Source organism: Cervus canadensis, chromosome 2 (assembly GCF_019320065.1).
Source record: "Cervus canadensis isolate Bull #8, Minnesota chromosome 2, ASM1932006v1, whole genome shotgun sequence".
NCBI lineage: Eukaryota > Metazoa > Chordata > Mammalia > Artiodactyla > Cervidae > Cervus > Cervus canadensis.
The window spans coordinates 47114047-47131344 of record NC_057387.1 but is presented as its reverse complement, the minus strand read 5'-3'; the positions used below and the strand labels follow the sequence as shown (position 1 = coordinate 47131344).

At 47.3% G+C, this 17298-nt stretch overlaps 1 protein-coding gene across 1 annotated transcript in view; it reads right to left on the bottom strand.

Moving 5' to 3' along the window:
• ABCA4 (ATP binding cassette subfamily A member 4) overlaps positions 1–15647 on the bottom strand; it is a 133598-nt gene extending 117951 nt beyond the window's left edge. Inside the window, exons 1-4 of the mRNA XM_043448860.1 lie at positions 15582–15647; positions 7270–7363; positions 5745–5886; positions 2849–2988 (exon numbers count right to left, since the gene is read on the bottom strand). Of these exons, the coding sequence (XP_043304795.1) occupies positions 2849–2988; positions 5745–5886; positions 7270–7363; positions 15582–15647 (442 nt within the window). The remainder of the gene's footprint in view (positions 1–2848; positions 2989–5744; positions 5887–7269; positions 7364–15581) is intronic.
• Between the last annotated feature and the right edge of the window lie 1651 nt (positions 15648–17298).

The window sequence follows — 17298 nt, the reverse complement described above, 5'->3', positions numbered from 1 at the left end:
TAGGTCACTGTTGGCATACTTTCCCAGGTGACTAGGGGAACTGACAGGCAAAAGCACACACCAGTGACAGCCGCCCATCTCGCTTTCAGAGGCTTAACCCTCCACTGCAGCCTGGGGCTTAGGATTCAATGCTCACAGCCAGCAAGGTCCTGGGAGCCCGGGGACAGACTCTGAAACTATCTTCACTACTGACTGTGGGCTTTAGTGCTCGGCCAGAAATTCCTTCAGACACTATGTCCTTTTTGTTAGGGATGGTCCACTTTCTCCTCTCATGGCCCCCAAGGACAGGGGTTCTGCAGAATCTGTGTTCTCAGCCCCCAAATTCCTTTGGACAGTCTCAGCTGGCCTTCTCTAATGCTGTTTTCCCAGACTCCCCTGAAGCCGGTCTCATGCAGGGACTGTTCCCCATAGCCCGAAGGCTGGCACAAGGAGCACCTGTACGCCAATTCAAAACTAGCATTGTGTTGGCTTGTACGCAGTGATTTTGGTTCTCATATACAGGCTTGAAAGGCCACAGAGACATTGTGGTTTGAAATGACTTCCTTTTTGCTTCCTTCCAGCCAGACCAACTGACAATGAGTAAACAAAATGAAATGCGCTCTGGATGAACAGGGCAGATAGTCATTCCAGGTGTTGGACAAGCCCATGTTCTCATCTGCTTGCTTAACCTTGGGAAAAACTGCTGCCTTGTTGGTGCTTCTCCCCCTTATTTCCCTCATATTAAAAGGCCAACTGTGCTCAGACCCTGTGAGGCCCTGCGGTTCTTTCAATCCTTACTCTTAATAAACTCCCGAGGAGCAAAGAAGGTAGTGTCTGTAATCTAGTTTTACGACATAACATATATGCATTACTGATTTCGGAAGCAGTAGAATGTAATGAAGGAATCTTAACCATCATCTGACCAGACTCCTGCGCTTTATTGCTCCAATGGGGAGAGAAGGGAGAAGGTGGCCCAGTGGGAGGAAGATCGGGTTCTCTTTGGACCGACTCACCTATGCTCTTTGACCCCCTGCTTCCCTCCAGCAGCCCCCACAGGGTGTGGTCATGGGCCTTCCACTTCTGTCCAGGGATCCCTCAGGGGAGGGCACTGGTCTGATGACTCTCTTCACCAGGGACCAGCACTCTGCCTGGCGTGCATGGGTGAGGAGCCCTGGCGGACTGTTTCGTACCATTCTCCCTAGGCAGAAGCTGTTTTATCCAGCCCCTCCTGTGTTTTTGGACATCACCTTCCTCACCCTTGTCATCCTGCAAGGTCATCCTCACAGTCAGTTCCTCATCTCCATTCTAAGAGCTGACATTTCCCAGAAGCCACAAACCACTTCCTTTATAGCCTCTGAGCCCATCCCTGAACGAACTTCCCCACCCTGGCAGCCTTTTCTGCACCCCCACAACTGCACAGACCCCTGGGGTCCTGGCCAGTCTGCTGCGTTCCAGCTGTTCATGTACCCCTGAAGAGGGGGTGTGGTCCACCGGGCGCCCAGGTTGTCTCCATAGCCAGTAACTCCAACAACCTACAGAGGAGCCTCTGGCGGACGTGACAACCACATACGACATCCACTTGTGCTCTGAAAAGAGACCTCGGAGCTTTCTGGGTTTGGGTTTTGCTTGTTTCTAGTTCTTCCCCTGGAGAGGGGAACATGGGAGAGGGAGCTCCTTCCCCCTCCTTCCTCACGCTCCTGGATTCCACGGGCTCTCCTACCCCCACAACCTCCATGTCCATCCAGCCTGCTTTCCTTTGCCTTCCCATCACCTAACCTTCACCTCTGCTCCACTTCAACCACCATGGCCATACCTGGGGGCTTGTTCTCATTTGTCCTGCATGCCTTTGAAATCCTGAATCCACATATTTCACATTCTGACCACAGCTGTCAATCTTTCTATCCTGCTGTTTTCTCAGTCTGTAACCAGCGTCATGGAAACCTCTGAGGCCTCTATTCTTTTGCCTCTCCATTTCCCCTGGGCAATTCCAGTCCTTCTGGCTTCTCCTTCATCCATGTGCAGCCTGGACCCTATCTGTGTAGTCTGATCACTGCCCTCAATCCCCTGGCCTCCTGGACCTTCCCTGGTACCTCCCTACCAGCCCTACCACCCCAAATCCTGCTTCCCCCAACTTTGCACCTGCTCTGCCTCAGGGCCTGGGGTGCTGAATATTACCAGAAGAAAGAGAAAGACTATAGATATTTATGTCGTGATAAACACATGCTCTGGGCTTCCAGTGGCTCTGTGGTAAAGAATCCACCTGCTAATGCAGGAAATGTGGGTTTGATTCCTGGGTAAGGAATATCCCCTGGAGGAGGAAATGGCAACGTACTCCAGTGTTCTTGCCTGGGAAATCCCATGAACAGAGGAGCCTGGTTGGCTATAGCCTATGGGGTCAGAAAGAGTCAGACATGACTTAGCAACTAAACAACAGATATAACAACAACAAACATGTGCACCGATCTTCCTGGCTCTTTACTGCTACTTGGCATTGCTTCTACACAGTCCTGGGTAGCTCTCTCTCTAGGACTCTGTGAATGTGGTCCACAACTCTTCCAGGCTCCTTGAACTCCTCCCCCTTCACCTGGCCTCAGACCTTCCAGAGCACATCTCTCTCCACATTCTCCTATCTCATGACTTACCTAGGATGAGATCTTTCTTGCTCTCCTTCCTAACTTCCCACCTTCAGGCCTGGCAGAAAGAGGAGTTCTCACCAAGGTAAGCCTCCTCCTGTCTCTAGATCCCTTCCTACACCCTCTGGTATCTTTTCCAACCAAATCTTCTAATTCCATTCTATATTTTCAGTTTGTCTGGTGGAGGAGGCAAATGAGAAGCAAGTGATACTTAAGAACACTGAAGCCCACTTCACCTGCAATCCTCTCGGGGTGGGTCCGGAGGGTGTTCATGAGCTGGGACAAGGTGCCGAGTTCTCTCCAAACCTGACCAAGGTGCTGGCTCTCTGGTGCATCCATGAGGAGTTCTTGAAAATCTCTATACACCCTTGCCAAGCTGTAAGAAAGAGCCTCATCATTAAAGACATAGCTGTCATTTTCATCATCATTATAATACGTTGTGTAATTTTTTAAGATACCACCTGCTTGACCCCGCTGCATTATAACTACATTATATATCCTCTCAATATTGCCAAGACAAAAGGAGATATTTTTATTTCCTTATACATATAAGATAACAGGGGCTCTGAGCAATTTGTTGTCAAAAGTCTTCCAACTTTGGCAGGGCTGGGTCACTTCTCAACTCTTTTCATTATGTGTTTTCTCCTCCAAGAAGTCTTAGATAGGATGATTATAGGAGATATTAGTAGGGGCTCTTTTCAGCCAGTACCCATTTCTCTGAGACCTGCCCTTCCAGCCATTCATATGCTCAGGTTCTAAGAGCCATACTTAATCTACAAAGCTCTCCTTGCATGCATGAACACACACACCTCTGCCAAGGCTGATTGGACAAGGGAAATAAAGCTGGGGAAACAGATTTGCTCCCAAGAATTTGAATGGTACTCAGAGATGCTCTTCTGACTGCCCAAGCCCAGGTGTCATGAACTGGGCAACTAGCACCAGCCAAGGCATTGAGAAGCAGGGCAGAGTGGTCAGTGGAGAGAGGCAGATGGAATAGAACCCCAGATGGAGGTGGAGAGGCTGGACCTTGTAGGCTCAGACAGGAGGGAGCAGCTCCTGGTGGTTCTTCTGTTCTTGTCCCCCTCCCAGAGAACTGCTTGCTGTTCTTGGCCTTTTAAGAAGGTGAGAGTCCCTTGGACTGCAAGGAGATCCAACCAGTCCATCCTAAAGGAAATCAGTCCTGGGTGTTCATTGGAAGGACTGATGCTGAAGCTGAAACTCCCAATAATTTGGCCACCTGATGTGAAGAGTTGACTCATTGGAAAAGACCCTGATGCTGGGAGGGATTGGGGGCAGGAGGAGAAGGGGACAACAGAGGATGCGATGGCATCACCGACTCGATGGACATGAGTTTGAGTAAGCTCCAGGAGTTGGTGATGGACAGGGAGGCCTGGCGTGTTGCGATTCATGGGGTTGCAAAGAGTCGGACACGACTGAGCGACTGAACTGAACTGAACTGAGTGTCCAAATTATATCTTTCCCTCTGAGGTTTAAACTTGTTTAAATGTGTTTCTCTGCCTTGCAAGCAAATGAATTTTGAGTAAGCCAACATTTCACTCATACTATGTGCATGAAACATGAAACTCAGATTTCCTGGCTCAGAGGCGGAACACAGCTGGAGTCCGAAGCCGCTTCCCCTCCCCAGTTCCACCTCTCGATCTGTGGACACTCAGCGCCAGTCCCACCAAAGCTCCACAGAGCTGCCACTGAAACACCTCCAAAGCTCCCCTGATCCTGTCATGCGACCCATGGGATCTCTCTGGGTAGGCAAGTGTTTCTTCTTAGGCACCTCGAGGAGGCTGAAGCCGAAAGTACAAATTGTAAATGAAAGCTTCCAGGTGGTGTTTGCAGCCAGGGGAGCCCAGCTAAAATGCTGTCTTCCAGGAAGACGGGTGTTCTGTGTTCCCTCTTCTATCTTCCAATAAACCAGAGGTTAGCAAACATGTTATAGGTTTGTGGACCAGGCAGTCTCTGTCACAACTACTCTTGCCTTTGTGTGGCAAAAGCAGTCACACTTTGTTCCCAGTGGGGATGGCTACCTCTAAGTATTAAGTGGAATTACCAAATGTCCTTTTTCTTTTTGTCAAAATGTGGTTTTGCCCCGGCGGAATTATATCCAGATCTCCTCTAAGGAAAGAACTGGAGCAACCCAATATCTCAGTTTCCATCTGACGTGATGTTTATACAAGTAGGTGAAGCCTGCACTCCAACAAGCCCTTGTTGGTGACCCTTGGGCGTAAGCATCACAAATTGCAGCTGGAGGTCAGCCCAGTGGTTGAAGGACAACTGTGTCCTTATTCCTGAGCCTCTGACTATAGAACATGCTACATCAAGTCCCCCTATCTACTTCAAGGGAATTCCAAATACAGACTCTCTTCTTATGGAATTTGACTTGAAATTCAATCCCAGGACAGAGGTCATTAACCTGGAGTCCACAAATGCTCTGAAATCATCTGCACAGTGTAATGTTCTGTGGGTGTGTGTGTCCTCGTTTTTCTCGGGAAGGGGACCATCAGTTTTCATCAGCTTCTGGGAACGGTCTTCAGCCCTACAAGTTAAGAACTACTGCTCTCAAGCAACATCCTAAGATTTGGCCAACCAAGGGAACTAATGGCATTTATGACAGAGGATTTGGAAATTGTCTTTCTTCCAAGAAGCAAATGTCACCCTGTAAACTTGGTTTCATTCACCCTCAAAAGGTCCCCCTGACAATTTTCTTAGCTTTTCGATGTCCAAGAAAACTTTTAAAAGAACAGAGATCACTCAGAGTTGATCCAGGGTGGAGAGTGACATGAGGAATCAGAAGGGGAATGGAGTGTTTCTCATCCAGTGACTCCGCTTGAGCAGATGGATGAGCTGGAGGCAGTAGACACATTTCAGCAGGCTGCTGACATCAGACTCCTAGTCATATCTTGGGGATATAAGGACCAAGAAATTCTGTCCTCTGGCCTCCAGTGCCCTGACAGCTGATATAGAATGTTCCAGAGTGGAAACATGCCCTGTTCCTTTGAAGTTAAGGTTTCTGCAAGCCATGAGACCACTTATTCAGCAGCACATGCTCTGCGCGCACATACACGAACTCCCGAGGCAAGAGGAGAATAAAGGGTGTACGGTGGGAATCCCAGCACTTACATGGAGTTGTTATAGTTCGACACAATTCCAGGAGATTCTCCTGCGGTGGGACTTTGAAAACAAGGATTGTTCACATTGCAGAAAATTCCCTGGAGCCATGGCAACATTCCTGCTGAGGGCATCGCCTTGTTGGGAAAATGGCCTTTAAGACAGGAAATGAAGACAAGGAGTTGGTCATTGACACTAAGGAGGATGCAGGTCCTAGGAGCCAGAGCCTCTGCAGGATGGACCCTGATCCTTCTGGTGCTTTCCTTCATTTACCAACATTTAAGAAGCAGAAGCATCTAATGTATGTCTGGCCCTGTGGTGGTGCTGGAGATAGGGTCTCTTTTCTCAAGCTTCCAGTGTAGCGGTGAGATGGAAACATATCCTAATAGAGGCATAGATGGAAGTGTGACGGGGGAACAGAGGAGAAGACACTGTATCGTGGGGAGATGGAAGGGGTAGAGTGATGTTAGTGCAAGAAGCCTCCACGCGTTGCTGATGTTTAAGGAGGAGAAGAGGTTTGTCTATTCCTTCCACAACTGTGTATTGAGCATCTACCCCCAAGCATTAAAGAGGGAGCGCAGGTTATAGGCTCCTTGAGGGGTGAGGTAAACAAGCAAGGGTTTGATGAACAGAAGGCTGATTCAGAATATGGGGCCTGAAACTCACCAACAAGAGGATGGAAAGCCAGGACAGGGGACTGAGCAGCTGGTATGACTCCTGAGGATCCCGCACCGGCTGCCAAGAGCCAGAAGAAGTCATCCTGGCCAGAAACCAGGTGAAAGCTTTCTCTGGGGGGCATAGTATAACAGAGGCACACATAGGCTCATCCTCGGTCCCAGGACACATCTGGGGTCCAAAAATACTACATTATTAATACACTATTTTCTGTTCCTTCTATTTTATTTATTTATTTATTTAATTGGAGGCTAATTACTTTACAATATTGTAGTGGTTTTGCCATACATTGACATGGATCAGCCATGGGTGTACATGTGTTCCCCATCCTGAACCCCCCTCCTACCTCCCTCCCCATCCCATCCCTCAAGGTCATCCCAGTGTATCAGCCCTGAGCACCCTGTCTCATGCATCAAACCTGGACTGGCGATGTCCCTTCTTATTTTTTCTTTGGCACCATGCCTAACATATCCCTAAACTGTCTTCAAAATACAGGACTGGCCAAAAAATTTGTCCGGGTTTATCTACATCTTAATTGAACGAACTTTTTGGCCAATCTAATAGTTCAAAGAACTCATCTATAATCTGTTCCCTTTAAAAGTACAAAGAGTTCAGGTGTAGAAAAAAACAACCAAACAAAAAGTAATTACACAATTCTTTAGTAACCACATGTAAGTATTTGCGTAGAATGTGCAGGATTTAAAAGTTAGTTTGCATAACGTCTGTGTTCTCCATTCTAGGCATGAAATGATGACAAGCAGATCAGATCCTGGCGCCCACAGTCCCCACACCCTTTCTAAACAAAGTGATAGGACCTCCGGGCAAACCAAGGCTCCCCCTACCCCACCCCTGTTATGCTTACATTCATGTTTGCTGTAGAGGGGGTTGACATTCCTTAACCAGATCAAGACCAGAAATAAAGATAAAGGCCACACGAGTTCCACCACAAAGCGAATCTGGAAAAACAAAACACAAAGTGAGAAAGACCAGTGATTCTAAGTGATTACAGGAAACATACCTCGAGCAGACACACTTCATCTCCTTGTCTGTCTCTGCAACAGGACTTTGGTTGTAGTATACTTACAGGACTTCCTTTTTTAAACCTTACCTTCCATACTGCCTCTACTCTGATACATTGGACTCCCGAGACTCGGTGTCCATCTGGGTTCCAATTTGCCTCTATTTTATTGGATTGGCTAAAAAGTTCATTCGGGTTTTCCTGTAAGAATATGGACAAATCCAACTGAATATTTTGGCCAACCCAATTGAAAACTTTGTTAGCACAGTACGTGCATCAAAAGTCATCAGGATAAGTGCTTCAGTGCTTTTTGGATGTTGTTGTGCACATGAATGCAAATTCTGATTCTGTAAGGCCCTATCAGATCTCACATGTCTAACAAGCTCCCAGGTAATGCTGATGCTGCAGGTGGTAAAGGTCTCCTGATAACCTCTCCTTCTGCAGATGAGGAAACAGGGGCCCAGGAAGGGCAGGTGACTGGTGCAGTAACTCATGGGCAGTACAGCATTGGAGCCAAAATCCAGCCTCCTGTCTCCAGGCCCAGAGCTTTGCTCCTCCCCACTGCCCTGTCTTCTCATAGTGCCACTAGACTTTGCATGTGTGGTCACTGAATGAATGAATAAAGGTGCACTCCAAGGCATAGCATGTCAGGGTGTGGTTGGAGGTGTGGGATTATTGGTGGGGGGAGATATGTATTGGGGAATGTAATAGTTCTTCCACCCAACCCCCATTCAGAAACGCATTAAAACTTAAAGCAGAATTTAAGCAGATGGCTGAGAATAGAAATGTAAGCCTATATAGATCAGCTAGGGGCTATTCATGTGGCTTTAAATTTACCCCTTTATTGTTCCTTCCAAAGAAATGTACTTAAATTCTCAGCAGAATGGTGGTCACTGTAGCAGGTGCTCAATAAACCTTTGTTCCTTTTCTATTGGTTAGGACTAATGTACTTAAATTCTCAGGAGAATTGTAGACAACACAGCAGATGCTCAATAAATCTTTGTTCCTTCTCTGTTGGTTAGGTCTGCTGGCAAGCAGATTATTACAAATCATAACATAAGTCAATGAGGGAAAAAAGATAACACATTGAAGAAAAAAAAAATGTTCAGGATAGGTGGTGATTATGCTGTTGTAACATTTACAAAACCTTTTATCCAAAATATGTCTAGGGATGATGTATTAGAACACAAACTCACACAAACATTATGGGAAGAAGAAAGAATAGTAGATTCTTCCTTAAACCACTTGTTTTCAAGATTTCTCCTATACATTCTCCCCCCAAATGGGAGCAAAATACCAAATCGGACAAGTTCCACCCAGTATTAAAAGGACTGACTCCAAGCACACTTGATAGTCATAAAAATGTTGGCAGTTCCCCCAGGCCATACAAATCAAGGGTGGAGGGGTAAAAACTGTCCACAGTGACCCTGTTTCACCCATTCTTGCTGGTCACTAGAGCGCTTCCCATGGCACTCATCGTCATTACTCCTTCATGAAGGTGGATCCCTCCCTGGCTATAAGCTCCCTGAGAGCAGGGACCACATCTATCCTTGTCACTACACTCAATACAGGGTCAAGTTTATAAAAAGTGTCCAGTAAATATTGGTGGAATGAGTGAATCTTTGTCAAGACTGATCTAGGAGCCTTCTCTGGAAAGGTGGAGGTGACTCAGCGGCTCAGGTAAACAACAGTTTGCAAATTGAACAAACTGCTTCCCTCATTGACAGTATGCTGGCTTCACACCTTCCATCCCAAATTTCCCCATCCCACCCACTCTCCAACCCGTCCCCATCAGTTGGTAAGGAGAGCAAGTTCTGCAAGATAGTAATGCAAGTGACAGGTGCAAGCTATGAAACCAAAACTTATTCCTGGTGTCCTCACCAAGGAAATGAGACAACCAGTCCAAATTCTACACCTTTGACTCTTCCTTAAGACAACTACTTGCAGCATTGGTTGTCTTTCATCTAGTAAGTCGGCCACCTTCCATGTAGCAATGCCTACTTGGGAATAGGCTGGTGTATGAAACACTGATGCTGATTTGGGAATGGGGAGACCAAGGTTAGGAATCACTTTGGGGCTTGACTTATCTCCAAGTCTCAGTTTTCTCATCTGTGAAATGGGCCTATTCTATCCTATAGCTTATACTGAGGGTTAAAGTGTATCAACACCAGGGGTTCTTAGCTGACTCTGCTATTAGCTGTACAACCTCGGGTAACCGATTCGACCTCCCCATGCCTTGGGGTCTCATCTGTAAAATGGGAGTACTGTCAGGACCTACCCCTCAGAGCAGTTCTGAGAATGAAATGAGTTGAGTAAATGTTGAAATGAAATGAGTAAAACACCTGAAGCAGAGTCTGGCATGTAGAAACATTCTATGGACATGAGACGTTTATTACTGACCCTCACTTCTCACAAGGGTCACAGGGACATTTAAGTGACAGCACATTGTAAAGTCTGAAGAGCAAGGAGTTAAAATTTAAATTATCTGCAAGGTCCTAGGTCTGCCCTCTGCTCACATTCACGTTTCCTCCTTTTTCTCCCTTTCTGGAGTCAAAACTGCTCAGTTTTCAGTTTGGAAGCATGAGGCTTTCTGAGAAAACTAACCACACACTGTCCCCTACTCCATGGAGGATCTTGGGCCAGGGGAGGGTCAGCCAGCCTGGCCTACCTGTCCCATGGATAAAATTCCCAAACCCAGGCTAGTCCATCTCATCCCTCTTTGTCATGTAAGTCACACATTCTCTTACCTACTTACTCACTCACACCTGTAGTTTTGAAATATCTGGTCTTTGAAAGTCCACCCATTGGAGGAGGCCAGTTCAGAACTTTACTTTCCTCCTTCACCCTTTGCTGAGGGCGAGGACTAGTACAGCTTTGCAGGTTTTCCTCTTTACCACATCTCTGAGTTAGGGGCTCCATTTTCCACCTAAAGTCCCTGCCTCTCAAACGATCACCTTCATCAACCTAGGTCTGCCGTTCTCACATGGCTGAATGCAGGAATCTGGAGGGAGCTCGGGCCACGCCCCACATCAGTGACACCAGGGTGCCTGGCCATGGGACATCAGTTTGGTATTTGTTTGTTTGTTTGTTTTTTTAACACTTCTCAGGTAGTTCCAGTGTGTGGCTGGGACTGAGAACCACTGGCCCAGGTAGTAGTTGGTAATCTTTGAAAAGCATTTTTGGAGAAGTCAGTGTTACTGTTCCAACTCTGCGAGCATTTGCTTAGGGAGGGCTGCATTTCACACTTCACTTCCTGCACAAAGACCACCAGCAATTCTTTTCTAGCCTTTCTAGCCTGACAAGTCCCCGCAACAACCTCGTCCCCTCCCCCAGAACCCCAGAACCATGTGCTCAGCACCCCCATCCCAGAGCGGCATCTTTGTCCTTGATGCTCAGCTGTGCACGGGCATACCCTAGGGAGAAATTCCACAGTGTAATTAAAAACATGTTTTCAGAGCAGCTCTCGCTCCCCACACCCCTCCTCTTTAAACATGTCTGTAACTTTAATTAAGCCCAGCCGAAGCTCAGAAGGGGCTGGTGGAAAATTTTTTTTCTCAAACTGGTATTTCCTTGTTCTCTATTTTTTTTTTTTTTTGGCCCCATCCTCCCCCTTTACCACTCAATCTGCTTAGGGGAGGAGGGGGTCACAGGGAAGGGCAGAGTCATGCTTGTTGTTTTAAATCTTGGTCAGTTAGGTTTTCTTCCCTCCTACTCTGTTTTCAATTTGAAAGCGGGTGGCCAAGGATCCAAACAGCTGCATGATTTTCCCTTCTGCACTGAGAGTCGAGACAGGATTCTCATCCTGAATGAGTAGGCCCCAGGACCTGAGGAGCTTTGGAACTAGCTGCCCAGCCTCCCCACACCTGCCAGGTTCTCCTCACCTAATTCCGGACCCTAGGTCAAAGGTCATGGATATACCAGATGCCCAGGTCTGGGGTCCAGGAAATGATAACCCCCCTACTTTCACGAATCCTCTTGCATGCCTGCTCAGTCGCTCAGTCGTGTCTGACTCTCTGCAACACCATGGACTGTAGCCCATCAGGCTCCTCTGTCCATGGAATTTCCCAGCAAAGAATGCTGAGTGGGATGCCATATCCTTCTTCAGGGGATCTTACGGACCTGGGGATCAAACCTGCGTTTCCTGCATTGGCAAGCGGGTTCTTTACCACCAAGCCACCTGGGAAGCTCCATGAACCCTCAGGCTTCCCCAAATATCCTGCCCTGATATGGAAGCTGGGACCAGGGAGATGACACCAAGGGGCCCTAGACTGTGGGCTCTAAGGGGCAAGAGACACACCTAATGGTCTTTATAAACTCACTCAACACAGTGCCTGCCCCATTGAAAATATGAACAAGTGTGTATTTGCTAGGGAACTGGGAGAGCTCTTATCACTGGAAATGCATACTCTGGGGAATGAACTCCTTGAGGAGTCTGCTCTTATCCCTGCCAACCCCATTCTCTCTTCTGAGCTCCCAGAGCTCATCTTCATCTCCTGCCCCATGCTACCTTCCACTCCACTATTGCACATGGTTTTCTGCTCAGTAGTTGTGCACAGACACCTGCTTCGACCCCTGGCTCTGAGTTCCATGAGGACAGGGGTTATCTAACTCACTGGATAAATAGGTCACAGAAAGTGAAAGTGTTAGGCACTCAGTCATGTCCAACTCTGTGACCCCATGGACTGTAGTCGCCAGGTTCCTCTGTCCATGGAATTCTCCAGGCAAGAATACTGGAGGGGATTGCCATCCCCTTCTCCAGGTGATCTTCCCAACCCAGGGATTGATCTTAAGTCTCTTGCATTGCAAGTAGATTCTTTACCATTTCAACCACCAGGGAAGCCCCTAGGTCACAGATAGTGACCATAAAACCCACTTTCCCAGGTCTGTTATCACTTTACACTAATTGTTCAGGTATACCCATAATTAGTGCCTCCTTTCACTTTTAAAGCTACCCTGGACTGGATGATAAACTAGATGGCCACCCTATCTTTGTTGTCTTCCTGACCAACTTACTACACAGGGCTTGCTACCTGGGGCAGTGTGGGGTAACTGGCATGTCTGCCTGTCCTAGAGCCCTGGGTCCAGCCCCACCAGTCACTAACCTCCAAAGACTCAATGACGTCATTGATGCCCATGTGGATAATAGTGGTGGCTCTGTCACAGAATTGAGGTGAGGGTTAAATGAGGTGATACTTAGTGCGGTGCCAGACATTCAGTAATACTTGATAAATGTCAACAGAGGAAGGAAAAACAAAGGGATGGGGGAGGGGGAAGCAGAGATCTGAAGACTTTTCTTTTATGACCTTAAGGGATAAAGAGAGGAGGAAGGGGGAAATGTGGTTTCTGGTTTTTGCTCTTGCTCTGCCCACAATAGTAAACATCCAAAACCATGAAAGTCTGAGGAATTAAAAACCTAGGAGCTGGGTTCTGGGCTGGGTGAGTTTTTTCTTTTTCTTTTCTTTCTTATAGTCATCATTCTGTGAAGGCAGAAGCTTCCAAAAAGTTTACAGAAGGGGCCACAGGTCCCTATCAGAGCTACTGGGGGCTGTGGAGATATCTCCATCATACCCAGACATCCTGGAAATTCCTGGAATGTAGCAGTGGAGAGGCTAGCTGGAGGCACACCAGACAAAGACTTCGATCTCCATCATCACAATGGCACCAAATGACTGTCAGGCCTGACTATGTGCATCCTGGGCGATTCCCCCAGCCAAGGTCCTCAGCCTGAAAGGCCCTGTCTCACCACAGAGGGGCTGGCAGTGTGACCTCCAGGAAGCATACTGGGGAGAAGATAGAATCCCTGAACAGAGACCACCACCAGCACCAGGGAAAGCAAGCAGAGACCGTGAGGGCCTCTGGGCCAATAGGGTACTGAAGATAGGGTTTTTGAGAATAGAGTTATTCTCTGTAACAGCAACACACTTGCCACAGGAATGGAATCATTTCAGACCAGCAGCTATTGTCCCTGGGTGCATTTTTTGAGGACCATGAAGAGCACATTGAGAGTAAAATTGAGTGAAAATCTAGACTGAACATCATGTAGGCAGAGACCGTGGTTGTCTTGTTTGTTATTGTGTGCCCAGCACCTGGCCAAGTGCCTGGCTATTACTGTTGTTGTTTAGTCACTAAGTCATGTCTGACTCTTTGCGACCCTGTGGACTGCAGCACGCCAGACTTCCCAGTCCTTCACTATCTCCCTGAGTTTGCTCAAATTCAGGTCCACTGAATCGGTGATGCCATCCAGCCATCTCATCCTCTGTCGCCCCCTTCTCCTCCTGCCCCCAATCTTTCCCAGCATCAGGGTCTTTTCCAATGAGTCGATTACTAAGTATTTGTTAACGGAAGGAGCAAATGAATAAATGAATGAATTTAATAACGAGCCTGCTTCAGTTTTGCCTATTTGCATTCTACAAAGGAAGCTCCTGGAAATAGAGATTAAGCCACTGATTACTTTTAGCATAGGGTTCTTGGGGTAACATATAACTTCAGTGCTAATTTGAAAATCACACCAGCTTTGACAAAGGAAAGCAGCCTGAGGACAGTGGTGTCTCCCAGTAGGAATGGGTCCTAACTTGGCTTCTCCTGCAGTCTCCCTAAGGCCTGTCCAAGACACACAAATGGGAAGGATCATCTGGGCACTGGTTGACCGTGGCCCTTGCTGCTCCCTTTTGTGCCAGTTATTAAGCTGTCATCTCTCAGCTCCAAACCCTCTTGTCAGCCAGGGCTTCCTCCTCTTGGGTCTGAGCCTGAGGCCTCGTTGTGTCCCTTCCTCACAGATCTGCATTTCGGCTCTGCTGACAACACCTCTGTGTTTCTAAGACTTGGCAATCCCACTTTCTCCCTGGTTCTCTCGGCTGTAGGGGTGGTAATTGTATCCTGCAATTGCTACCTCCATGTCACCTGGAGCTGTTTTATATCCTCAGGTACCAGCTTGGTTACCAGCTAATGCCTCCTTCCATTAGAGTCCCTCTGACTGGACTGTGACTGAGATACTCATCAGGGGTCCTCAGATGTTCCATCTGTTGGCCCCTTCCTTCTCCAGCCTCCTTTCCAATACCCGCGAAAACCCTGTCCTGACCACAAAAACCCACTCTGAATCGAGGCTTGGAACAGATCCATAATCTTCTTCCCCACAGCCCATCTTCCTCGCTGTCTCCCCCTACCTCGCCTGGCTCTCTCTCTGTCCTATCCACTCAATCCTCCCCCGCTTCTTCTTCTCTTGACTCCTTTGGTCATCCAGCATTTCCATGACTCTGAGGCCGCAGCAATGTGCAGTATTTACAGTTCTATATTCACTCTGTATCCTTTCCCAGGAAAAATTTACAGAGGCCAGTTGGATTTACATGTACACCCTTGGGGTCCTCGGATCTCTTGTGACTGTTGGCTGTTCTTCTCAGGGGATATTTGGCCTGTGTTCCTTTTTCTTGCTCTTGGTCTCAAAACATACTGCAGTTTCTCTCAGCCAGACTAGGAATGAGTCCAGGGTAGGATCTGTGCCTTTTAAGTCCCTGGTCCAGCCCAGTCCCATGTGTGCTCACTGGAAGGCTCAGTAAACATCTCTGGTGCTGATAAGATATTATATCTCATCGACTCTAAGATGCATTGTTACTTTTCTTGATGGGTTGTTATTTTTGCACACTAAGAAATCTATCACTTGATTGTGAGCTGTAGTTTGATTTCAGAAATGTGAAAAAAGTTTGCCATTTAGAAGCAATGAAATATAGTATCATTGGTTTGGGAAGCTCTTGGAAACTGTAGTTTTCCTTTGAGTCTGATTTTCAGGACTTTGGACTCTTTCTGCCACACAGTATGAATGCACAAGGGAATGCAGACAGAGAGGCAGGCTTAAAAACCAGGGGAAGGGGAGGGATGGGCAGGCAATGGATTCATAGGCAGGGCAGGCAAAAGCTGACTTCGTAGTACGGCCATGCTGGGCTGTGGATGGAAGGCGGCTACCTCAGGACAGAGAAGCACACCTGGGAAGGACACTCGTCAGAGAGGCACAGTGAGGAGCCAGACATTACTTGCTGCTTCGGTGACAAATAGCCACCAACGCACTGGCTTCTCACCCTCCCTGCTCCCACCCTACCCATTCTCTCCATTGTCTATTTGCTCCACACCTCCTCAGTCCGAGACCACAGAGTCTCCTCTCTTACCTTTTGCCTTTTCCGCAGGGTCCAGTTCTTCCAGAGCAGAAGCTTGATCTGTCTGGCAAAGCCCATGCTGGTGATCACGGAAGACTGGAGATCACTCCCAGCCCTCCGTCTATGACAGGGGCTCACAGGCAGCAATGGACATAAATGGTGCCCAGAGCACCTCCAGCTTAGGCTGCTGTGTCCTTCACTGGGTGATTAAAGGCTACTTTCTTCAAAGCATAATCCCTTTTAATTACACATAAGCCCTTCGTGGAGGAAAGCAGGCTGACACTCTGTTGGCTTCTTTTTGGGAAGACACGAGTGACTGAGCACTAAGTGAATCAAGGTGGGGGCATTTCATGGGAAACCAAGACCCTCAGACTCCCTGTGCATCAAAGGGGTTCCTAGAGTTCCTGAAGGGGATATGCCTTTGGGAATCTCTGACCTTTCGGTTTGGAACAGAATCTCTCCCCATAAGTATAAGGTGGGCTGTGTCCTCTGAAATAGCTTGCCCTGAGCCAGCACCCAAGGACTGACGACTACTTTAAAGCCCAGCCAGATCACTTGCCAGATCTGAAGTCATCTCTCCTTTTTAAAAACCTTTATCTTGCTCTGTAGTGACTTTAGGTCAGCTATTTGTAGGCATCTCTGAGTTTAGTGGATGGTAAAGAGTTTTTTCTCCTGTGCTGAAATTGATCAACTAGTTGTTGCTACCTGGGGCTGTGGTGGAAAAGTTGCTGGGAAACTCCATGCTCAGCAGAACAGGCTGTGATTGGCCAGTCATATCTGACACAGTCTAGGCTTGAGAAGAGATAGTGGGTGGATAAGCTACTATCATTCCAGCTCACAGTGGATGGACTCGTCATTTGCAGGTGGATCCATGATCCCAAACATTTCACACAGAAGACTTTCTGCTACTTCACCACTGGGAACTTTTATTCTCCACCGTTTCAAATCTTAGTAGTTGCTTTTTTCTTTTTAAAGACTCTAGACCCTTGAGACCTTGATAGGGTGGAGGGAGAGTCATAGAGTAGGAATGGCTGCTGACTTCATGTAATTAATGATCTGGTTGTTAGACATGAGACATGAACTTGGATAAGTTAAGAAGTGTGACGGAATCCATGAGCAACCCAAACAGGCTGTGTATGGTGGGGTTTCCAAGAAGAGGAGAATGGTTTCTGGTTTGTTGTTCAGTCTAAGTCCTGTCTGACTGTTTGTAACCCCACAGACTGCAGCACTCCAGGCTTCATTGTCCTTCACTATCTCCCAGAGCTTGCTCAGACTCATGTCCATTGAGTTGATGACGTCATCCAACTGTCATCCTGTGTCATCCCCTTCTCCTCCTGCCCTTAATCTTTCCCAGCATCAGGGTCTTTTCCAATGAGTCGGCTTTTTGCATCAGGTGGCCAAAGTATTGGAGCTTCAGTTTCAGCATCAGTCCTTCCAATGAATATTCAGGGTTGATTTCCTTTTAGGTTTGACTGGTTTGATCTCCTTGCTGTCCAAGGGACTCTCAAGAGTCTTCCCCTGCACCACAATACAAAAGCATCATTTCTTTGGTTTCTGCTTAGGATATCAAATAAGTTTCTTGGAGGTGGCAGCATTAAAGATAGGCTTTGATGAATTACAAGATAACATTTTATTTTTACGGTTTACAGACCACTTTTGCATATGTCATTTCATTATATCCTCACTATAATTTTGTATGGTAGGTGTTTATGAGACAAGGAACAAGAAG